At 60.1% G+C, this 24,119-nt stretch overlaps 1 protein-coding gene across 2 annotated transcripts in view; it reads right to left on the bottom strand.

The window, feature by feature from the left end:
* Positions 1-1,545: 1,545 nt before the first annotated feature.
* PRKAR1B (protein kinase cAMP-dependent type I regulatory subunit beta) overlaps positions 1,546-24,119 on the bottom strand; it is an 85,987-nt gene continuing 63,413 nt past the window's right edge. The window contains exons 7-10 of one of the 2 annotated variants that reach the window (XM_060123463.1): positions 21,264-21,324; positions 16,139-16,260; positions 3,193-3,274; positions 1,546-2,865 (exon numbers count right to left, since the gene is read on the bottom strand). In XM_060123463.1, coding sequence (XP_059979446.1) covers positions 2,693-2,865; positions 3,193-3,274; positions 16,139-16,260; positions 21,264-21,324 — 438 coding nt within the window. In that variant the 3' untranslated portion in view covers positions 1,546-2,692. Of the gene's footprint in view, positions 2,866-3,192; positions 3,275-13,981; positions 15,706-16,138; positions 16,261-21,263; positions 21,325-24,119 lie in introns of those variants that run through there. The other variant, XM_060123464.1, reaches the window with a different exon arrangement.

Below are 24,119 nucleotides of genomic sequence, written 5' to 3'. Positions count from 1 at the left end.
TTATATGTATACCGTGTGCAGATTCGCTTTGATTATTCAGATGTTTTATCAAGAAAACTGAAGGACGTGTGCGTTGACCTCCTGACTCTCCTGCGGCCTCGGCCCGCCTGCATCCTGGGCCACACGGCCCGAGCCCTCGGGAGGAGCGGGGGTCCTAACGTGGCTGCTTTCTGTTTTCGGGAAGCACGTGGGGACAGCGGGACCCCAGAGCAGGACAGCCAGCCCAGCCCGGGGGCGCCGGGGGGGCCGGGAGCGCTTCTGGGAGAGTGTGGAGCAGGGCCCAGTCCCAGCTCTTGGCATGCAGGGCCATCTCTGCCCCCCCGCAGTGGGCCACCTGCCCCCAGAGTGATGGACAGGCACTGCTCACGACAGCCCCCCAAGGCCCGCGGAGCTGCAGCTCCCACCCCAGCTCCACGGACCACCCCTCACAGCCCACGAGACAAGGCCCAGGGCAGGTGCCCGCAGGGCTCGCACCCACCGTGGGCCCCGGAGCTGCTGCCGCCCGGCCCAGCAGCAGCGACTCTCTGTGGGTCAAGCCCCTCTCCGGGTCGGTCTTTATTCCGGGGCCCCCGTTCGGCTTTCCCAGGGAGCCTGCTCTGTCCAGCCACTGCGGGGAGCCGCGTGGTAGGCTGCCCCCCAACTCCCACGGGCCCTTCCCTGCCTCCACGGAAAGGCCAGAGCCCGGACACTGGCCTGAAAGCTCTCTGGGCAACAGGGCGGCTGACGCGCCCCTGCTTGGCTCTGGGGTGGATGGCGGCCTCGAGGCGGCCTTCTTAGGAGAGGCCGGGAGAGGCTCAGCCCAGAGCCCCGCTGCTCCCGGAGTCCGGACACGAGGGTCGGACGGCACACGCTCCCCAGCTTCACGCCCTTCCCGAGTCACTGCTTGGAAACTCCCGAGGCCATCAGACCGTGGTCACCTGGGGTGGGCCCGGGGCCTGCTTCCTGCCACACAGAGCTCAGCCCTGCTGCCGCCCCCCGGCCCCCGGGAACCGTGGCCAGCTCGTCACATCAGGACCACGAGAGAGGGCTTAAAGCCCAAGGGTCCATCACCATCGACGGGTGAACGGAGAAAGAAGATGTGGTCCATCCACACACGGGATATGATTCAGCCTTAATGAGGAAGGAAACACTGACACAGGCTAATGAAACTTGAGGACAGAACAGTGAAATGAGCCAGACGCAGAAGGACAGTGTGGTTCCACTTCTGTGAGGTCCCTGGGGAGAGGTGCCTGGGGGAGTCAGGGTCACAGAGACAGAAAGTAGGGGGTGGGGGCCAGGGCCTGGGGGAGGGGAGGGGCGTTAGTGTGTAACGGGGGCAGAGTCTCAGTTTGGGAAGCCGAGAAAGTTCTGGAGATGATGGTGGGGATGGTTACACAACAGCGTGAATGTACCTGATGCCCCTGAACTGGTGAAGAGGGTAAGTTTTATGTTACGGCTGTTTTATCACAACAGAAACAAAACAAAAGGAATGAAATCTTCTATGAAAGATTTCAGACCAAAACATGGAGTCGGGAAGATGTACGTCATTGCACATTTAATAGCACATGCAGCATTCAGAACATCACAATAAAGAGGGCAGGGCTTACACACCACAGAAACACCCACAGGCAATGGCAGGGGTCACCCCGGACTAGGCAGCGTCCCCGGGCTGCACGGGCAGCAGCAAATCGGGGTAACTGCACTATTTCGTTTGTCCTTCAGGTCACCAGGAGTCCCATGGGGCACGGGCCCCAGGCCCCTCCAGCTCACGTGAGAGTTGGCCTGACGACACTTCCGAGGGGGAATCGATTGACTGATGACTTAGGTGTGTGGGCCCAGGGCTGGTCTGACTCACATTCTTCCTACATGGGGAGGGGAGAGGCTCGGATAACGGGCTTTCCCACCAGGGCGAGACTCCTGGTTAACGGGAGGCTTGTCTGCTGGAGAATGACTCACAGGGGACTCTGTTCCTGACAACTTCATCCAGAAAGTGTTTTAGAAAATCCCTCCACTTCCTCCCAAGTCTCCAAGAAGCTGCTTTGCGAAGACGTGGAAGGCAGTGGGGCCTCCCCCGGCCCCGAGAGCAGCGCTCACCGCACCTCGGAAAGCCCCAGGCTCACATGGCGTGCCCTTCCTCTCCTGGGCGTCTCAGCCCAGTGAGGATGACCCCTGCCTCTGACGGTCAGGCAAACTGGTCAGTGCGCCCAGCTTTCCAGGAGAGGGGAGGGTCACGCCCACTCCCCTAAACATGCCGTGGGCTCCGGGGGGCCACCCCCCTCTGAGGCTGGAGCTAGCTTAAGCCGCCAGAGCCTCCCCGCCCCTGGCATCTTGGGAGGACCCTCTGTGGGGGCGGGCATTTGAGGGAGGGGCTGGACCCTCTCTCTCTTCAGCCTCAGCTTCTCACTCCAAGCCCAAGAGTGCCTGTGGGGACCCCCTGGGATGTCATCGCCCCACACCATGGCCACAGACCGGGTGGTCTCGCATCACAGGGGTCGGCCGCCGGGAGCTGCCCAGCCTGCTAGGAGAGGAGAGCCTCCCAGAGCTGGCCCCTCACCCCAGAAGACATGGGGAGGAAGGCGGGTCCCTTAAGAGGAGCCAGTGGGGGGCGGGGAAGGGAGACGGGGAGGGGGCCGCCACCTCCGGAGGCGTGAGCCCGAGGGAGGGCCGGCGCCAGCTGCCAGCCTCGCCTGGACGCGCGCAGCAGGAGCGCGGCTCAGACGGTGAGGGAGATGAAGCTGTTGTAGCGCTGGATGTTCCTCTTGAGGATCTCGGAGCAGGGGCCCAGCACGCGCTCGAAGCGGGGCCGGTCCAGCTTCACGCACTTGAGGGGCCCCCGGGCCACCACGGTGGCCGCCCGGGGCCGGTTCAGCAGCAGCGCGATCTCCCCTGGGGGCGAGAGAGAGCGTCAGGGCTGCGGATTTAGGGGAAAAGCGAAACCTCAGGACGCGAGGCCGCACCTGAGTGAACGTCTGCGCGAGCGCGGCCCACAAAGCGCTGGGATACACTTACACCATCGCCTGGAACTCAGATGGCGCCGGGCCTGGTCCTGACCCGCGTCCTGCCCTCCCGGGACCGCCGGCACCCAGGACAGGCCGCCAGGGTGCCCAGGCCTCGGCCAGGTCCTCCCACGGCCCCTGCGGACCTCACCTCAGGCCCTCCTGGGGCCCCGTGCGACGGCCGCCACCCCAGGAGGGAGCGGACCCCACAACTCACCGAAGTAGTCGGAGGGCCCGAGGCGCCCCACCTCCACATACTCCTCACCGGGAGACCGGCGCTGGAGGACGGAGGCTGTGCCCTGCAAATGCCAAGGGGACACGTGAGGGTCGGCCGGCTGGGGTCGGGTGGGCAAAGGCGGGGGTGCCCAAGGCCACCCCCGAGGGGCACCGCCCGCATCCCCCTCCCACTGGCTCCACGCCCCCCACCTAAAAGTGAGGAGTGGGGTCTGGGAGCTGCGGCTGTGCTCTGGCCCAGGGCACCTCCCGGGCACCACCATCCTCGCCGGCCTGGCTCCTGCCCCAAGCTGTCTGCCCGCGGGCGGGGCACGGGCAGAATCTGGAGGTGCCTCCGAGGGCAGCGCTGCTCCGAGCTGACCTTGGCTTAAGTTTCAAGGACGGGAGGCGCGTGGCCTCGTGGTCACGCCGCCCTGCTAAGCGATGCGGCCCCCTGGCCTCCAGGCGGGGTGTCCGCGACACTGGGGCTCAATGATTAACGCCAGCCTAGGCAGCTTGGCGAGGCCGCGTTCCACACCAGAGACTCGGCCTTCGGGGGCCGCAGCCCGGCAGCAACGAGCCGGCACCGGTGGCTTCCGCGCACAGAGCCCCCTGGCCTGCCGTCTGGGGGCCCTGGGGCCGGAGCCTCGTCGGAACCCGGCATCTTCCCCACACGCCCAAGGAGTAGCAGCAAGGCCTTATGAATCACCCCGCCAGCCCCACTGGCCTCACCGGCCGCTGCCGATGCCCTGGACGCACAGAGGAGCCTGGGCTGTCTCGCAGTGGGCTCGGCTCACCCTGGCTCACCCAGACCCGGCCTCGCAGCGCTAGCCTGGCTGCGCCCGGGTTAACTGGTACCCCCTCCGCCCGGGCCGCAAGAGACTCGGTCAAAAGACCCCACCAGTGCCTGCCGTGACTGGGACCTCCGGACGCCCTGGGAGGACCCATGCCGGCCCCACTCCAGCCACAGGGCCGCTCGGCTCGCAGGCGTCTGGGGTGCTTACGAAGCTGGCTGACAGAGGGAGCCGGACCTGGAAGCAGCAGGCCATCTCCACCCGGCCCGGGCACTCCAGGAGTGCTCCCTGGGCCGTGTGCCCACAGGCCCCGGCCGAGGGACAGGGCCTGCGGGACACGTGGTCCCATGCTGCCTCCACAGAGAGGAGTGGGGTCCTGCTCCCAACTGCCCCTGGAGTGGAGGGCAGTCAGGTCCAGGGATGACGGCACCGCGGCGCTATTCTTGAGACAACGTTGCATTAAGCTAACTATCGTTTACATGCAGCCTTTTCACTTATATAACTTACATGCCTTTCATTCCCATTTTAGACAATTTTCCATTCTACAACTGGATCATTTTCTTCTTCAGGACCCCAGGGACGGAGCTGAAGTTCCAGCTGATAGAATTACTCAGTGAAACTCCAGGCTTAAAGCATCTGATGAGATGCTTCAAGCTCCAAACAACAGAAAACCCAACTCAAGGTGTCTAAAGGCTACTAAGGGTAGCTGCTCTCCCGCAGAACCAGAAGACTGAGACAGGGCTTTCAGGGCTGGCTGGTTCAGCGGCCCACAGACGTGTCTGGACCCAGGCTTGCCCGTGCCTCCTGCTCCGGTGGCCTCAGTCGAGTCCCTGTGCCGGCACCGTGGCTGCCACAGTTCCAGGGGTCACCCAACGCCTCCCCCATGCCATCAGCAGGGAAACCTGCTGGAAGCTCCCGGCAGCCTCCCCTCACAGCTCACTGGCCAGAGCAGGTCACGTGCAAGCGATGCGACTGGCTGCCACTCCTCAGGCTCTGCCCTGCCCGCTTGGGACAGCGGTGAGGATTAGGGCTCAGTGGGCACAGGAGAGCAGGGATGGGCTCGGGTGGGCCACTGTTCTGTTTCTCACTTGTCCCCCGCCCCATGCAGACACCTCCCTGCCCTCTGCCTCCTCTGGAACCAACCGCATCCCCCATGGTCACTGGAAGCATTTCTCTCCTGGTCACATGTGGACCGGCCCATCTTACGATCGACGGCAGGTTGACGAGATGAAATCTGTTTCCACTGGGACGCACGGAGCTTTCCCACTCGGGACCTTGACACAGAGGATGTACGCGCACCCGTTAAGACTGATGTAATAACAGACCCTCCAGGCTGGACGGCATGAAGATGAAAGGTCCTCAGGGGGAGCCCTGAATAAGCAGGACCAACAGGGAACAGGCGGCCGCTCCGCTCGGTCCTCACACGTCCCAGGGCTGCAGGAGCACATGGCCACGGGACCATGTTGTCCCCAACAGGGTGTGCACTGCACCACACTCTCTTCCCGCTGCTGACAGCCCAGTCTCCACGGGGGGAGGTCTGGCAAGGGGCAGTGGGGCCACGAGAGGAAGGGCCACGAGGGACAGAGCCACGCCCCCCAGGGGTGCCTGTGACGACCGTGGGGTCACCACTTCACAAGACAGACACTTCCTCATTCTTCACCGCAGTGGTCCAGGGGCTCTTTGCTGCAGCAGCTGAGGCTGACAGGCCGCCACCCCCGAGCCCTGACGCAACGGCAGGACGTTCCTGTCCTGGGAAGGCAGAGCCGCCAAGCCCAAGGGCGGGGAGCGAGGGAAACGGGCGGACGGACTCGATGGGGTGGGACCTCCAACCAGCAGGGCCCGGCGTTCCCACGACACGGGCCACAGGCGTGACCAGCACACGCCCGGGCCTTCCCATCCCAGCGAAATCACCGCAGCCCTGGAACAGCCGTCCTGTCCGAGCTCGTTTCCCAGACGGGCGTGAAGGCAGCATAGACATCCTCAGGGAGTTGAGAGCCGGAATTCTGGGGGCTGGAGAAACACACTTGCCAGAACTCTAGATCATATTCCCCAAATTTCTCATTGATTCTAACCCAACTCTAAAAATAAATCAGGTCACATAGGAATCAGCCAGGGAGGAGCACAAGGAAAACGTCACTGCTGGAGTCTGGAGGAGAAGGGGTTACGAAAGGCCCGTTTGCCTTTCAACGCTTTTCAGTTTTTAAATTTTTCTACAAAGTCGAAACCCACATCAACTCTTTGGTTTCGACAACGGGCACGCGTGACCTTTATGAGACAGAAAGCAGCCAAGGTCGAGGAGAACGCACTCGCTGAAGCAGGGCCTCGGGCTTCCCGCTCCCTGAAGCAGCCCCTCCAGCCCGGCATAGAGCCCACCGACCGGGTCCGGCGATGACACAGCCGGGAGCCGCAGTCCCGCCCGCGCGGGCCTCGCCCTCCCCAGGGACATGGCCCACCTCCGTCTCCTCCAGCCTTCGGGCCGTCACCCACTCCTCCAGCCTGTGAGCCGGACTCCGCTCGAGGGCGGGGAAGCCTACGCAGTGGAGAACGGCAGGCACGGGCGCCCCAGGCCCCACACCCTGGTGGGGTCAGAGCAGACAGGTCAGGGCTGTGGGCCGCTGGCCCCGCGCCACGGTGCGGCCCGGGGTGGGGCTGGGGGACATCAGGGTCAGCGGCTCAGTAGGGACGGCACCTGGTGAGAGAGGAGCCCCCACCAGGGACCCGCAGCCGCGCCGGGCAGAGACGGAGCTCGTGCGCATCCGGCCCAGCAGGGGAGGGGACACACGAGCGTGTCAGTGCGAAGGCCAGCCGTGCAGTGAGCAGTCACTCTCAGATCCCACTGACACCAAGTTCAGGGAGAGCAAACACTATTTTATTTGAATAAATATCTATCTTAAAAGAAACAGTATCACAGCCATAAGCAGGCACCAGCATCACCTCCCGTAAGCTAAAGGACAACTGAAAGAACACAGGAGGCAGGTATGGGAAGGCGCCCTCGACGTGGCCTGAGCCCCGCGCCCTGGGCGGCTCCCCGCGGTCCAAGCCCGGCTCCACGACGTGCTGGCCGCGGTCAGGGGAAGGCAAGGCACAGCCCGAGCCTCGGTTTCCTCATCTGCAGAAGAGATACGACGCCGGCCACCGCAGACTCAGGGAACCAGCGCGTGCAGGCCTGCAGCAGCACGGCCGTGGTGGGGCCAGAAGCCGCCCTCGGGCCACCCAGCTCCCGGCCAGTGGGCAGCGGTGGGTGAGGGAGTCGACACCCCCGCACGGGGATTCGTCCAGGACAGCGCATCTGTTGGACTTTCCACGGACAAATCAGGCGTGTTTATGGCAACGGTCTTTGCACGCTGCTTATCTCTCCTCCCCTGGTGCCAGGAATCCCGTCCGGGGTAAAGCAGGACCTCGGAATCCAGCAAATGAGTTCCACATCTGTCTGTCTGGGAACGCCTCATGCTGTGTGCGGATACCAGGGAAACCAGAGCTGGGAACGGCTGAGGATGGGAAACACAGGCCCTCAGGGTTCCTCCAGCCTCCTGAGGGGGGCCGAGGGGAGGGAGGAAGATGGAAGATGGTGCTTTTAGACTTTTTGGGGGGGTGCATCCCCAACTTTTAAAACTGTTTCTTACGTTAATTAAAAAAAAAAAAAACATCAGGAAGGAGCCAAGTCAATGAGAAGGACTGTAGGAGGGACCCACACAAACAGTCACGGGGGCAGAGGAGGTGGTGTCACCCTTTTCTGAAGATGCCTCTGTGTCACTGGTCTTATCCCAGCAAGTGACATTTTACGGGCATAATTTTTAAAATTCATTTTAGGAAAGGCTCTCATCCCTGAACTCAGAAGCTCTGAGCTCCAGGCCTCGGCACCTAGAAGTGGACCTTGGCAGCCTCACCGGAACCTTCACATACGGGATGCTCCTGGGGACACGCGGCCGAGGAGGCCCGAGGCACACGACAGCGTGTCAACCTGGGGGCACCGCGTGTGGGCTCAGTGCGTCCGCCCACAGGGGATGTGGTCAGGTCATTGCAAAGCCCAGGAGTGCCCGCCTGGCCAGCACTGGGAGCCGTCCTCACCAGGGCAAGGGTGACTGAGGTGCACGGGCTGGGGCCTACAAAAGGGGGGGCCTCCAAGAGGATGGGTCCCCAGCCCCGGCCCCCAGATGACAAGGTGACGAGGAAGGAGATGCGTCAGGACCTGGGAGCCCCCTGGACTCCTCTGACCCTCTCGGTGGACCTCAGAGCCGCCCAAGACAGGGCCTGGGCGATCCCGGGTGTGAGAGCCCCGCCGTGGGATCAGGAGAGGTGCTGTCCAGCACCAAGCAGACACCAGGTCGGGGGTCACCTCCAGCTCCTCTAAGATTCAGCAATTGTGCTCCTTGGTATTTACCCACAGGGTCAGGTTGGAAGCTCACGTCCACACGAAAATCTGCACGAGGGTGCTTACAGCAGCTTTATTCAGAGCTGTCAAACCTGGAAGCCACCAAGGTGTCCTCCAGCAGGTGACGGATAAACAAACTGGTCCATCCAGACCAGCACTAAAAAGAAGTGAGCCGTCAGGCCCTGAAAAGCCACGGAGGAAACTTACATGCGCGCCACTGAGTGACAGGCGCAGTGAGGAAAGGCTTCGGGCTGTGTGCTTCCAACGACATGGCATTCCGGAAAAGGCAAAACTAGGGAGACAGTGAAAAGACTGAGCGTCGGGGCGTGGAGGGGGCGACCAGGTGAGCAGAGGGGGCCTTTACAGCAGGGAAACTACTGTGTGATACGGCATTTGTTCAAACCCACAGAACGTACAGCACCCAGAGTGAACCCTACCACGGTGGACCTTGGGTGACTGTGAAATGTCCATGCAGGTTCATCGATCGTGAGAGATGCACCACCTGGCGGGGGTGTTGGTAGTAGGGGAGGCTGTGCCCGTGGTGGTGGAGGGAGGGGCTGGTGGGAAATCTCAGCACCTTCCCATCCACTTTGTTATGAACCCAAAACTGCCCTTAAAAAATACAGTCTCTAAATAAAAAGAACTCCTCTGAGATCCGGATACCTCTCATTACTGGTGACCCGGCTGGCATGGAGGACAGAGGTCCGAGTCGGCCGGGACCAGTGGACACAGGTGCAGTGTGGCTCCCAGCCCAGCCTGGCTTCTGGAAAAGCGTTCCTTCTGGTTCAGTCCAGAAGGAAAGTTTATCTTCCTGCTACTTTCTGGACCAAGACTGCCGTCCTTTGCTGTTGACCGTGGCCAGGGGCACTGCTCTCACTCCCTGGACGGGGAGGGTCTGGCACCGACCACGGAAACCCAACAGCAACTAACGGAGACGGAGACCGCACCCACCCTGCGCAGGTGCCGACCAGGCTCAGCACCTCCTGGCGGGGCCCCCGAGGCTGAGCCGTGAGGGCTGCCGCCCGTCGGGCGGAGGGCCAGGGTGAGCCCCTCAGACAGGTTCTCGAGCGAGGGAGGGTCCCAGGACAGGAGCAAACCCACCAGGCCCGTGGGAGGCCCCTCGGGAGCCGGAGCCTCAGGGCGGGGTGGCTGTGGGCGTCTGGCTCACAGGGAAGCTTGGGCAGCTGGACAAGATGTCCCTGACCTTGCAGGGGACACAGGGTGGACATCCAAACTCCTTGTCCGGAGCGGAGGGTGTGTGTGGTCCTGCTGCCCCGAAGTTGGCACTGCCCCCCACCCCGACTCAGCCCCCAGCACCCTGCCCCCCACCACAGCTGGCGCCCCTGGCCTCGTGCCCAGTGTTCCTCTGGATGCCCTTCCCCGACCTTCTCCATTTGGAGGACTCCTACTCATACGTCAATACCCAACCCACCGCCACCCGGGGTCACTGCTCCACCTCCCTGGCCTTCCCTTCTCCATGTGGGACCCATGCTCTCCCTCCCCTGCAAAGTCACAGCAAACTGCCCAGCGGCGGCCGTCGCCCCCCACCCCCCTCCCCCAGTACATTGAGCCTCGGCCTGGTGCACGGTGGGGGCACGGACGGGCTGAGTCACAGATGGCTGTGACCTCGGATCCGTGCACTGTGGCCTGCAGCGGTCTCCGTAAAAGTTCCCGAGACGACGGCGGACTCGGAACACCCTTGAGATGTGAGTGGCGCAGCATCAGCTAGGAGAGCCCCCGGGGCAATGGCAGCGTCGAAGGGGTTGCTTTGCAGTCGCTTCAACGTTGTGGACATGCATAGAAGTGATTTGCAAAGAGAGGAGATGATATATCCAAGCTCACGTTTCCATGGCAATGCTTCCAGCTGTGCAGCCTGCCTGGGAGCTGGCGGGGAGGGAACCCACTCTTGTCCAGCTGCCCCCAGGCCCCGGAGGTTCTGCCAGGTGTGGAATCTGGCCACGGGGAGGGTTGCAGCAGAGGGGACCTGAGACCCAGGCCTGGCCCCACCCACGTCCTCTTCCCAGGGTCTTCCTGGAGGGAGAGGAGGTCCAGGAAGTAACCTGAGTCTGCAAGCCTCACAGGACTTGGCACGTTCTCGACGCGTCTGGCCCCTCCCTGCCAGCCCCACACGCCCTCTCTCCCTGGGGGAGGCCCACCAGGGTCTGTCCTGCCAGACGCAGCCGGGAACGCCCGCAGGTCCCACTGCTGGCGGCCGAGAGCTCCTCGGGCTACAGGGCGTTTCAGGCTTCGGTAACTAGAAGAGGTCCCGAGGACAGCCAGGCCACGTACGGCCCCCCGGGCTGCGGCAGGTCGGGTCCTGAGGGGCCAGGGATGCCTGGGCCCCGGGGAAGACCCACTGGTGCCTTCTGTTCTCACGTCTGTGAGGCCCCAGGTTGACAACCGCAGGTCTGCCCTGGTCGGCTGAGAACCCGCTCCACGAGCTTTGGGGGTCAGGTGTCCGAGGGGCTGGCAGCGCCCACAGCTTCAGAGACAGCTGGTGTGAGCACACGGAGCTCCGAGACAAGGAGCCCCTGCCAGGAGGCTTGGCACGGAGACCCTGGGGTCACGCAAGCCCAGCTCTGCCAGCCCCGCCTGGCTCCCAGCGGCCAGCACGTGCTGTTAGGGACTCATCAGGCGTCTGCAGGAGCCGTTTCTCACGTCTGTGCAGGTGCGGGTCTCTGCCAGCGCCTCCACACCTGGGGAAACAGCTCCCAGAGCAGCCTGTCACTGGCCCCAGGCTGTGCTCACCCGCATCCACCCAGGAGAGCAGAGGGATGGACTGAGGTCCAGCCAAGGGCGGGGGCCCGGGGCAGCCCGCGCTCCCACTCCCCTGGATGAGGCCTTGGCATGGCCTGAGGTCCACAGCGGGGGAGCGGGACCCGGCCGGTCCACGCGCAGGGAGCCGGGGGCCCGGCGCCAAGGCCAGCGTGGCCTCCACAGGTGTTGCTTCCACAGAGAGGAAGGGCAGCACCAGGCCTGCCAGCCACGGGAAGCCGCGAGCCAGGGTCCCGCAGCCCCGCTCCGCTCGCAGGGCCAGCACGCGCGGCAGGAGCCCCGGGCCCCGCCCCCTGCAGCTCTGGGGCCTCGGAGCAGCCGGGCCCCTACACCCACCTGAGCAGAGGCCTGAGCGTTCCAGAAGGGTCGGAAGGCAGTGGTACTGGTCAGGCCTCTCCGGAGAAAGAGGACCGACGGCCTGTGCACTTGGGCAAAGATTTACGTTAGGGAATCTGCTCACACGGCCGTGGGGCTGACGTGCAAACTCTGCAGGCAAGCCGGCAGGGAAGAGTGGGTGCCGGGACTCGGTCCAAAGGCCAAGGCCAGCTGCGGGGAATCCCTCTTCCTGGGGGACCTCGGCCCTCTTCTTCTTAAGGAGGCCTTCAACTGATTGGAGGAGGCCCACGCTCACCACAGAGGTCAGGGGCTCCACCCAAGGTCAACTGACATCGGTGTCAACCGCATTTGAGAAGCACCTTCACAGAAACACCTGGAGACCCGCGTTGGACCAAACATCTGCGTCCTGAGGCCTGGCCGAGTCGACCCGTGAAATCAGCCCTCACAGCGGGGCCTGGGGCCTGGGCCCCTTCCCGGCGCATCCGCAGTGGAAACGTCCTTTCCTGTCCAGCTGTCGGCTTCGTGGGTGTCACGAGAACATGGGGCGGACGATGTGCTGAAACACATACATGTGCAAGCAGCCTGTTCGAGGGAATCTACTCAGATCTTCCCGCCACGTCCTCTAAAGGCCACGTCGGCTCATCCCTTGGTAGTCTTGGGAGAGAACACGGCTGTGGGGTGGACACCACACCCCTCTCAGATGCGGCCGGTGACCACTTCTGGCCCCACGGGAAACAGTGGCTTGAGGCTGCAGAGCTCTCTGCGGCTGCATTTCAGCTCTGAGCGTGCGATGCCTGTGAACCCTGAGGCACCACCGTGACTTACCCAATTTGGTGGACCACAGAGGAAAAGGGAAAAACATCCAAGTTGCCAGGAAACCACTTTGAATACATTTTACGATGTTGTGAAAACCGTACCTTCCAAGGGGGCTGGGTTACACTCCGGGCCGTACTATCGCTGTTACTGTGACTCTGCCCCCACTGCCACCCCCTCGGTCAGCGCTGGGGGGACACTCGGCCACAAAGCCGAGCTCCCTCAACAGAACCAGCAGTGTCCCCGTCCCCGAATCGCTCTCCCAAGGCCCTCCTCAGACAGCTTTTGTGGCAGGAGGCGTCAGGAGCCCCTGGAGAGGGTCCCCACCCCACCCGTCACCATCTCCTGGTGATTCCACAAGGAACACGCCGCCCATAACACAAACCACACGGTCGTGGCGCCAGGTTCGCCCCCGAAGACAATCACGGAACTCGGCTCTGACGGCCTTTAATGGATGAGCTAGAGCAACGTCCAGCCCCAGAGCAGCAGAGAAGACGCAGACAGACACCCCCGGCCCAAAGGGCGTCAGTGGAAGGGCGAGGAGGTAGGGACACGCAGGAAACACAGGAAGCAATGTGCACACCACTCACACTGCTCTAGAGAAGTGCAGGATGCTCGGACACACACGTGCACACGCACGCTCACGCCCACACTGAGGGCCCAGCACTCCCAGGGCAAAAGGGCGGGTCCAGAGCAGGGATGCAGGGGCAAGACACGGCCGCGTCTGGGACCCACTACCTGGCATCGGAGTGTCCCTGGGGAAGGACCCCACAGGTGAGGTCAGACTGCACAGCCGTGGGGCTCACATTCAAAGCTCCCATTGTCACAGTCCCTGTAAGCTCTGTGAGGAACCCCGCTGACCCGTCTTTCACACGGCTTCACAATTTTTCTACCCATGGCCTTGGCCCCAGAGAATAACGGACGACTGTCTGTGTTGGCCAGAGCTGCTCACTCCCTGGGCCTCAAAACCGAGGCTGCAAACTCAGTGGCCTGCAAGTGTGTGCAGAGCCCGCCGGGGATGCAAGGGGGCAGGGTGAGGACTGGGGCAAAGTGGGGAGCGTGTCACACCCGGGGCAGCCGCCTCTTGGGTCCAGCTGGCTGCAGCCAGGCAGGGATGGAGATCCAATGTGGCCAGATCCAGACGTTCAAGAAGAAGAGATCCAGGTTTTCATGGAAAATGCCTGATTTTTATTTTATTTTATTTTATTTTATTTATTTTTTGGCTGCATCGGGTCTTGGTTGCTGGGACGGGCTTTCTCTAGTTGCAGCGAGCGGGGGCTACTCATCGTTGCGGTGCGCAGGCTTCTCATTGCGGTGGCTTCTCTTGTTGCGGAGCACGGGCTTTAGGCGCGCGGGTTTCAGTAGTTGTGGCATACGGGCTCAGTAGTTGTGGCTTGCAGGCTCTAGAGCACAGGCTCAGGAGTTGTGGCGCACAGGCTTCGTTGCTCCGCAGCATGTGGGATCTTCCCGGACTGGAGCTCAAACCCGTGTCCCCTGCATCGGCAGGCGGATTCTTTTTTTTTTTTTTTTTTTTTAGCATCTTTATTGAAGTACAACTGCTTTACAATGGTGTGTTAGTTTCTGCTCTATAACAAAGTGAATCAGCTATACGTATACATATATCCTCATATGCCCTCCCTCCCACCCTCCCTATCCCACCCCTCTAGGTGGTCACAAAGCACCGAGCTGATCTCCCTGTGCTGTGCGGCTGCTTCCCACTAGCTATCTGTTTTACATTTGGTAGTGTATGGATGTCCATGCCACTCTCTCACTTTGTCACAGCTTACCCTTCCCCCTCCCCGTGTCCTCAAGTCCATTCTCTAGTAGGTCTGCATCTGGGCAGGCATATTCTTAACCACTGTGCCACTAGGGAAGTCCCCTGATTTTTAACTAGTGACAATTAATTCAAATGTTTTTTTTAAAAAAAACACGGTGCAGGCCAGTGCAAACCCCAACACCCCTTGTGTCCGACGGCAGGCTCAGCTGCATTTGGAGAGTGTGAGCAACTTTCTGCTGGAACGTCCTCCAGAAACCACGAACCAGACACTGGCTACCTTCGCAGGAGGATCTGAGATAAAAAGCACAGACCTCGAGGGACCACAGTTCCCTCAAAGTCCTGAGAGTAGAGCCCCGGAAATGTTCGGAGTCAAGCCGTAACTTTCACCCCGGGGGCTTGCTTCTGGGGAGAGCAGGCGTGAGCCTTTGAGATGACCTCTCCGAGGTCACGGCCGGGGCGGGAGCTGAAACGCAGGGTTTGCGGCCTCTCAGGTCTACGGAGGGGAGACCTGGCTGGCAGGAATCATAATTTGTTCTGTCTGTGGTTTTTCCCCTTTCTTTCAAGAAACATTGTTGAACGAGTCACCCACCCCAGGACAGGAATGCTGCCTGTGGGTGGATCCCTCAGCAGGGTTCCTGCAGAAGCACCCCCAGCCCTGGGTCTCAGGTGGGAACCACGTCCATCATTCAGCTGCAACCCCAAGGGCCCTCCCGCCCCAGGCTCAGTGCCGAGACGTGGACCGCTAGGTAACAAAGGTCCCGGTTCCCAAACGCACACTGTAAAGCTCCGCGCTGCAGCCATCAGGACCCTCCTGAGGTGGTTCTCCTGCTGAGCCCACAGCCTTCCAGATCTTTCCTGCGTGATCAGCAGGCAGGTGGCGGGAAGAACCACAGGCACGCCCTCCCAGGAGGGGCTGCTGCGGGAGCCCAGATAAAGTCCCCACGGAACTCGCGGGTCACAGGGCGGGACTTTGCTTGTGGACTGAGGCACAGAGGCGGGCAGGCGCCAGCCAGCAGGACCCGGAGCATCCTCGCCGACAGCAGCAGCCTGGGAAGTCACTTCTGTTGTTTTAAACCAAGAAAGTGGCTCCAAGTCCGGCGATGTCGGCCAAATGCCACCAGGGGCTGAGCCTTTGTCACTTCCTTCCTGTGCACCAACCCCAAGGCTGGAACCACTCTCTCTGGACGGCACAGTGACCCCCTCTGCGGCCGCGGCCGCGACCAGAGCGGGCTTTCAGACTCGAGCCGCCCCAGCCTCTGCCGCGCTGAAGGCTCCTCTTCTCCGACGGCAAAACGTGCAGCTGGAGCGTGTGTCTTCCCGGGAAGGCGACATAAATTCTTCCCGCCAGGAGGGCCAGGGAAGTAGGAAGTGAGCCAAACTCACATAGTTTTGGGTCTGTGTCATGGGGCGGGTCCCATGGCGAGGCGGCCCCGGGGACCTTAGCCTAGGCGCAGCCCCAGGCGGGGGGGACACAGCGGTCATGCAGCTGCTCACCCCCGTCAGTGACAGGCTGAGCGTGGCGGCTTCGGATTACGGCCCAGAGCCAGCTGTCGCGGTGGTGGGGGATGGAGGAGGGAACAGTGACTCACGCGGGTCCAGGTGGAGAAATCTGGCGCCAATCTTCCAAATTAAACTTTTAACTGGAGACCACTGATATTCACACGCAGTTGTAAGAAGCAGCACAGAGAGATCCCACGTGCCCTCAACTCACACATCTCCCCCAAGAGGATGCACTCGTCACGCCGGGTTCTGGCTCAGGGCGCCCCCCACACCCCGGCCGTGTCCCGATCCCCACGTTCACCTTCACACCTGGCGTGCTCAGTCCGTGCAATTTCTGCACGCGTGTGGGCTCGGGCACCCGACCCACTTCCTCAGAGGAGACCCCGCGATTCTCAAGGGCGAGGATACCCAGTGGGAGGCCTGTCCGCATGCAGGATGAAGGTGGTGGGGGAACGGAGCACAGGGATCAGGGATGCTGGTCCCCAGGGGAGGGGCACGTGCAGACTGGGCGTCCCCCACTCCCGGGCGGCCCTCCTTGGCTGGGGACCACGCAGAGCCCTCCCCACGCCCAAGCCGGACTCACCTCTGTGATGATGAAGAAGTCGTCCCCAGGCTCCCCCTGGACCACGATCTTCTCTCCGTCCTCAAACTGGACGGGCTCCAGTGCGTCAGCCACAGTCAGACGCTCCCACTTCTCCAGGGACTCTGCAGCAGGGGACACGGGGGCGTGGGGGTCACGGGGGCCAGGGAGGGTCGGGGGGTCAGCTCCCCACCCCAGACAATCTAAGAAAACACCCACATGGCCAGCCCCAGGGTGATGAGGCTTTGCTCCATCACAGGATGAACAAAACAGAAAGCAAATTTCTGTGCAGGAGGCCCGGGTATTTTCACAAGTGAGTTGGGCCCAGGGTGTACACGGCTCAGCAGGTGGACAGGGCTTCAGAACTGGGAGCGATTCTAACCTACATGAAAGGTTTAACGTAGATGACAGGCACTGGACGTTGAGTCCAAGTTAACTCAGGATGAAATGCCTTTGTTATCTTCAGAAGAACAGAGCTGCCTATATTTTTGCAAACAGTATAATCACAGCTCAGCACTAGGGCTACCAAGGGGTTTAAATAATTCAGAGGTCGAAGCAATTTCCTGTTCATAAGACACCATTCAGTGCCATTCAAAGAGCATACAACTGTATTTACGTGGCTAGAGGTGTAGTATATACCTTCCATTATTTGGGGTCAAAATACTTCATTCCAATGGCAAGTCTACTTTGATACTTGCAAATTCTGTCTATCTTTCCACCCTTCTCACGCCTTCCCTTCCCCGTCACTATCCACCCCTAGCCCTCAGGAAGGAAAAAAATACCCGCGTGCTCCTTTTGTAAGAACTTAATGGTTGCCTGATTAACTGTTTCTCTTTTGGCCAAAGAAACTTTTCTGGCCTACACTTATCAGCTGCACTATGTAGGTCAGCCGCTAAAAATACAAAGCAAAGCATTTGTTTGGATCTCGAGTGGGAGGGGGATTTCTCTGCTTGGGAACTCCTGCCAGGGCCACGCGCTGAAAAGGACCCGCTTTTGACCAAGCCCGGGGCTGCGGCAGGTTCCGGAGCCTCTGCCACACGCTGGCCCAGCAGCCTCCGTACCGGACGGGAGCTGCCCGCGACGCAGACCCCGGGCACCCTCAGGAGGCCGGCATGGCGGCGAAGACGCCCCGTGACTTTGGAGGGTCACGGTTGGTGCCGAGGCGGAAGCTGGTGCCGGTAATCGTGCGACTGCGGCTTGGTTTCCTTCCAGGGCGATGAGAGGCGTTTGATTTCACGGCCTTGGGCTTAGGAAGTTCTCGTCCTCCTGTGTGAGCGGCGGGTTTTCCTATTGGATTTGAGACCTGGAACCCCAGTCCCGAGGTCGGAGAGTCAGCGCTTCCACCCTCAGCAGCGTAAATCCCAGGACAGAACTGCTGGAAGAGACGGAGATCGGGGCGATTCCTTGGCCCTGATTTCTGAAGCGGAAGCTTTGGGGGCATTTTTACTGCGCTCGGATCCCTGGGTCCCAGGTGTGGACGGTCAGCTCAGGTGGGAAATCGGTGACTGGCCGGGTGGGGCCGCTCCCAGCGCTGCCCTTCTGGAGGGGGGGTCTCAACGCTGCCAGGGAAAGTGGCGGACACCCCGCAGAAGAGACACAGAAGGCAGCCCTCAGTCAGCGGCGGCCAAGGGGCAGGCACACCCACCCGGAACAGACTGGCCTCGGGGCCGACGCTTCGGGAGAATGCGGACCCTCGGGCCCTGCCTCACGGCCGCTGCCGCCCAGCCCTGAGCCTGACCCCGGCTCCCCTCCCAGGAGGCCCCCTTTTCCTGTCTGGAGGCCTGAAGCCTGCTTTTCCCCTTGAAATAGGGTCAGGGCAGGCCCCCTGAGCTGCCTCTACTACCTCCCTGGAGCAGGGGGGCCGGGAGGGACGCGCCGGGTGGGCAGCCATCCTGCAGCAAGTGCATCTCCACATCCGTCCCCCAGGCCTGCGCCGTGTCCTCTGCCGGGGGACCTGACCCCGCTGCTGCCCGGCTGCCCCCCACCTTCCCCCCACCCCCTCCCACCACCCCCATGTCAGCAACTCCAAGCAGTCGTGTCCTTCTTTTTGTAATTTGGGAAAAAAATAATCAGAAAAGTAGAATGAACAACACAGCCAGCATCTGTCCTGAATGAAGTCACAGGACTATTTGGTCATGTTTGCTTCAGAGCTGCTCCTACAGACACATCATGTTAATGATAAAACCGCGTCCCTTTGTCTCAATTCGAGTTCTCTCTCCTTCCGCAGAGGCTGTGACTATTAAGGATTTGGTGGATATATTTTTTTTAAATCTTAAAGGGTTTGGTGAGTTTCCACCCCATAGGTGGTCTTACACCTTTACTGTAACATAGCTTCGTAAACATGACCCAGCGTTGCCAAAATTGTGCAGAGACGCACCGTCATCTGCACCATCTTCTGTGTCCGAGATCCAGTTGAAATGTGTTGACACGCGGAGACCTAGTCCATGCGCTTTACTGGAGTATAAACCTGTACCACACACACACCCGGGCGCGAGGACCTTCCTGCGATGACAGATTCTAGGTTGTTTCTACTTTCTTGTCATTGTAGGAATTGCTGAAATGACCATCCGTGTCCGCGTCTCTTTTTTTATTAACATGTTTTTAATTGAAGTACAGTTGTGATAGTTTCAGGTGTATAGCAAATTGATTCAGTTTTTTATATATATATATACACACATATTATATATATGTGTATATATATACAATGTGTGTATACATATACACATATTATTTCTATATATACACATATATATATATATCCTTTTTCAGATTCTTTTCCCTTATAGGTTATTACGAGATACTGAATACAGTTCCCTGCGCTTTACAGTAAGACCTTGCTGCTTATCTATTTTATATACAATGGTGTGTATCTGCTAACCCCAAACTCCTAATCTATCCCCCCCCCTTTGGTGACCATAAGTTTGTTTTCTGTGTCTGTGAGTCTCTTTCTGTTTCGTAAGTAAGTTCATTTGCACCATTTTTCTTAGATTCCACACGTAAGTGATACCATATGGTATTTTTCTTTCTGACTTACTTGCTTAGTAGGATAATCTCTAGGTCCATCCACGTTGCTGCAAATGGCGTTATTTCATTCCTTTCTATGGCTGAGTAGTATTCCATTGTATATATGTACCACATCTTCTTTATCCATTCATCTGTCCATGGACATTTAGGTTGTTTCCATGTCTTGGCTATAGTGAATAGTGCTGCTGTGAACACTGGGGTGCATGTATCTTCTTGAATCATAGTTTTTTTCTGGATATGTGCCCAGGAGTGGGATTGCTGGATCATAGGGTAACTCTATTTTTAGTTTTTCGAGGAACCTCCATACCGTTTTCCCTAGTAGCTGCACCAACTTACGTTCCCAGCAACAGTGTAGGAAGGTTCCCTTTTCTCCACACCCTGTCCAGCATTTGTTATTTGTAGACTTTTCGATGATGGCCATTCTGACCAGTGTGAGGTGGTACCTCATTGTAATTTTGATTTGCATTTCTCTAATAATTAGCAATGTTGAGCGACTTTCCATGTGCCTGTTGGCCATCTGGATATCTTCGTTGGAGAAATGTCTATTTAGGTCTTCTGTCCATTTTTTGAATGGGTTGTTTTTTTGATATTGAGCTGTATAAGCAGTTTGTTTATTTTGGAAATTAATCCCTCGTCAGTAGGATCACTTCCAAATATTTTCTCCCAGTCCGTAGGTCGTCTTTCCGTTTTGTTTATGGTTTCCTTTGCTGTGCAGAAGCTTTTAAGTTTAATTAGGTCCCATTTGTTTATTCTTGTTTTTTATTTCCATTACTCTAGGAGACAGAGCCACAAAGATCTTGCTGTGATTTACGTCAAAGTGTGTCCTGCCTATGTTTTCCTCTAGGAGTTTTATACTGTCTGGTCTTACATCTAGGTCGTTAATCCATTTGGAGGGTTTTTGTGTGTGATGTTAGGGAGTGTTCTAACTCCATTCTTTTCCATGCAGCCGTCCAGCTTTCCCAGCATCACTTATGGAAGAGGCTGTCTTTTCTCCATTGTATATTGTCTCCTTGACGCCTCTGCACCCACAAAAGTGCACCTGCTTCTTCTCCTTCTCACTCCAAAGGTTCTTAGAAAAGGAGGCTAAGCCTCACGCACCACCTGCACCCAGAAGTCCAGTCTGGGGTTTTTAAGGCTGTGATGTTCCCGCAGGAACTCCTGCTGGACGGTTATTTCCCGCGGTTCCCAGGGCGTTAGCGCTTAGACGTCACTCACCCTCCCAAGCGGGTCCACTCCCTGTCCTTAAGGGGAGCTGCTAGACACACACTGATTCATATTCCAACTGATTAAAATGACATAAAATTAGGGCTTCCCTGGTGGCGCAGTGGTTGGGAGTCCGCCTGCCGATGCAGGGGACACGGGTTCGTGCCCCGGTCCGGGAGGATCCCACATGCTGTGGAGCGGCTGGGCCCGTGAGCCATGGCCGCTGAGCCTGTGCTCCGCGACGGGAGAGGCCACAACAGTGAGAGGCCCACATACCACAAAAAAAAAAAAAAAAAAAAAAAAAAAAAAAAATGACATAAAATTAAAATTCTCAAGTGTTCCACACGGATACGGAACACCTGCATCGCTGCCAAAAGTTCTACTGGGAAGGCTGGTCCAGAATGATACGTCGTCGTCGTGTATGTCAAAGCAACTTCAAAACGCTGAAAATCTTCTGCAGGAGAGAACCTGTTGACACTCCCAACGGTCAATGGAAATGTGGCCGACGTGTCTCTCAGATCCCAGGACGAGAAAAGCGGGGGGCACACGAGAACCCCCATGGAGGAAAACCCAAACAGGTCAGGAAAGACGCTCAACACAGCTCCAAATGGATCAACGTGGAGAGAATGGCGCTGATGGTAGAGAGACAGACATGCAAAGCACGGATGGATGGAGGGCAGACACTGTGTGTGTGTGTGTGTGTGTGTGTGTGTGTGTGTGTGTGTGTGTGTGTGTGTTCGTGGGCACGTACATGCTTGCATACACGATGCATCTGTGTGTACATGTGTGTGTGTATGTGGGCGCACTGCACAGGTGTGAGCACGCATGTGTGTCCCAAACTTGCAGGGCATGTGGAAACGGCTGGGCCGCAGCCCCGGGCGGCCAGGTCGGGGGCACGCACCCAGGATGGAGACCTTGCTGAGAAACTCCTCGTACATCCTGCGCTTCCTCAGCGTGCTGCCCTGTGGGAGGGGAAGACACAGAGAAGCAGGTGTTCAGAAGGGCTTCCCGCCCCAACCCCTTCCACATTCCCAAATTCCCCAAGTGACTCTGAACTCCTAAAAGGAGACCCCGGAAGCCCCTCGAACAAGCAAGGGCCTGAGTGACGGCCCCCGTTCACGGCCCAGACCTCCCCGCACCTCCCCCTCTGGGGTCTCCGTCCTAATCGCATATGTGAGGTTGGGCCTCATCCAGACCCACGGGATGGGGGGAGCCAGGAGGCCTGAACCTCAAGCGGATTCAGAAGCCCCGGGTTCAAATCCCACCCCTCACTCCGTATCCGCACGCCCCGAGCTAGCTCCCCCTCTCTGAGCCTCAGTTGCCTCATCTGGACGATGGGGTATCTTAATTCCTGTCCCACAGGATTCTGTGAAAGTTACGCGAGCAGACATCGGTCAGCTGACATGGTGTGAGGACCTCGGCACCGCCCCCCGACCCGGCCTCAGACTCCCCGTCGGCTCTGCGTGGCTCAGGGCCAGACCAGCGTTAAAGAGGCTGCGAGTCTCGAATCTGGAATCCTGGAGGCTCTCCCTGCCTCCCTCACAGAAGCGCAGACACCCCAGGGCCCCTCCATCCGGCAAAGAGCCCCACGGGGCTGGGACCCAAGACCACATGGTAACTGGACCCACAGGGTGTAGACGGAGCTCCTGCACCGCGGCTGGCGGCCACGGAGGGGACACGGCGTCCTGGCGGTCAGTGGCAGAACCGAGGAGTCTTGGGGCCCTGTGTGTCCGCTTGCGGCGGGTCTAGACGCCTGCGGTGGCAGCAAGCTCAGCTCAGCTCAGCCCCCAGCCCGAGCCGAGCCGTCTCAGGCCCCGCCGGCCTCGAGAAAGGCGTTTCTTTTGAAAGATAATTTATATTCCCGCTGACCTCCCAGCAGCTACGCCCACCCGCTGGAATGCAGGCGTGTTTGCCCAGGAACCCTAGACATTAAAGCTCGGCACAACTGGCCCATCCATCTCCCGCCGCAGGATGACAGCTGGAGGTGGCCACCCGGGACCCTCGGGCAAGGAGATCCGCCTCCAAGGCTGACCAAGGCGCCTCCCGCTGGAGGCTTTCCTCCTGGGATGAGACGGACGGGGAGGCAGGGCCGGGAGCCCCTGCTGTCGGCTCACGCATCACGCAGGTGTCCGGGGCGCCGGCCCGTCACCTTGGGGGCTGCCAGGACCCTCACCTGGGGGGCTTTGCAGCGCATCTGCCGGCAGCCCCAAGGTGGGCTTTGTGCCTGGTGAGGCTGGCCCTACGTACAACTCCCGTCACAGGTATGGGGCCTGCCCAAGGCCACACTGAGGGAAGGAGCCAGCGGGGCCTGGAACCCTCGTCCCCATGGATGCTTGCAGAGGACCCACGCTGGTGGCGGGGGGCACGGGGCCTGGTCCGGCTCAGCTCCGCCCATCTCCCTGGTTCCTGCAGCCTCGGTTTCCACAGCTCTGTGCCGGGGTCCCGTCGGGCCGACTTTGAGGAACAGAGACCGCAGAGAAAGACCATCTACGTCCCACCACAGCACTGGCCACTCCTCACGTGCCCCTCCCCCCCCGCAGGGCAGTAGAGCGGCGCCCTCACCTGACGCGCCCTCACCTGACCGGGGACAGATGGATGGGGATGCGTGGGCAGGGCAGGGAGGGGAAGACAGCACTTCCTGACCTCCCACCTCACCGCCAGCAGCGGGGCCTGGAACCTCACTTCGGGCGCTTGTAGCTGGGGACACGGCCCCGCCCCCAGCCCCGCCCCACTGGCGCAGGCGTGAGGCCAGCCCGGAACCCCGATGCCCAACGTGAGGCTCCTTCTGTTGCCCCTTCCACTGCACCCCGCTGTCCCCGGGGAAGCGTTCTGTCCTAAGACTGGAACCTAAAACGTCTGCGAAATCCAGGCCCCCACCGCCCCCCAGGCCCCACCCGCGTGGACTGAGCCGGCCCCAAGGACGGGTTGGGGACCTGGGTCCCAGCAGACAGCAGGGCTCTGGCCATAGCACACACACCCCTGGGTATAGAGTGTTCACAGCGGGCCTGCCCCCGGGCCGCAGCTCGGGGGAGGGTGCGAACCCGCCAGGCGGAGGAGGAATCTATGTCGGGTAAGATGACCCTTCGACCTGGACCGACCACTCCAAACGCCCTTTCCCCTTACGTGTTCAATCCTGACCGGCCCTGCAGCCATGGACTGAAGCACACACGTGCACACACACACACCCCGCCCCAGCTCCCACGAGAAGGGGGTCCCAGGCTCCTGCTGCCCCACTTCATGGATGGGAGCCAGGGGCCCAAGCAGGTGGGGTGGGAGCTCAGCGCTGCAGCTCAGGACCTGGTTCCGGGGGTCTCGGGACCCCCAGGCAAGTGGGGCTCTGGAGACCCCAGCCCAGACTCCACAACAGGATGTTGCACTCATCAATCCCCACTTGGGGTCTCACGTAAGATTCAGGGTGAACGAAAGGTACTGAAGCTTGAAAGCATGAAGTCCGGGGTCGCTGGCCCCTGCCTGGGGGCCCGGAGGGGGTCGAGCCCCCGTCCTGCTCAGAGGTGGCGCACGCGGCTGGCCTCGCCAAGCTCCATCCGTCCATCCGTCTGTCTGTAGCACGTGGAGCAGCGGAGCCTCTCGGGTCCGATGTTCTGGGATTCAGAGGTGGGTGGCCCTCTCCCCGGAGACACTACCAGCCTCCATCCCGCGTCCCCCACGCGTGTCCAGCTCAGGGTCCAGTCGTCGCACGATGGCGCATCCGAGTCCGCCCAAGCCACGGGCTGATGCAGCGATGGACGCCGTCCAC

This window comes from Lagenorhynchus albirostris, chromosome 15 (genome assembly GCF_949774975.1).
Source record: "Lagenorhynchus albirostris chromosome 15, mLagAlb1.1, whole genome shotgun sequence".
Lineage (NCBI taxonomy): Eukaryota > Metazoa > Chordata > Mammalia > Artiodactyla > Delphinidae > Lagenorhynchus > Lagenorhynchus albirostris.
Note: the sequence above shows the minus strand (reverse complement) of the source record. Positions and strands in the feature narration are given on the sequence as shown.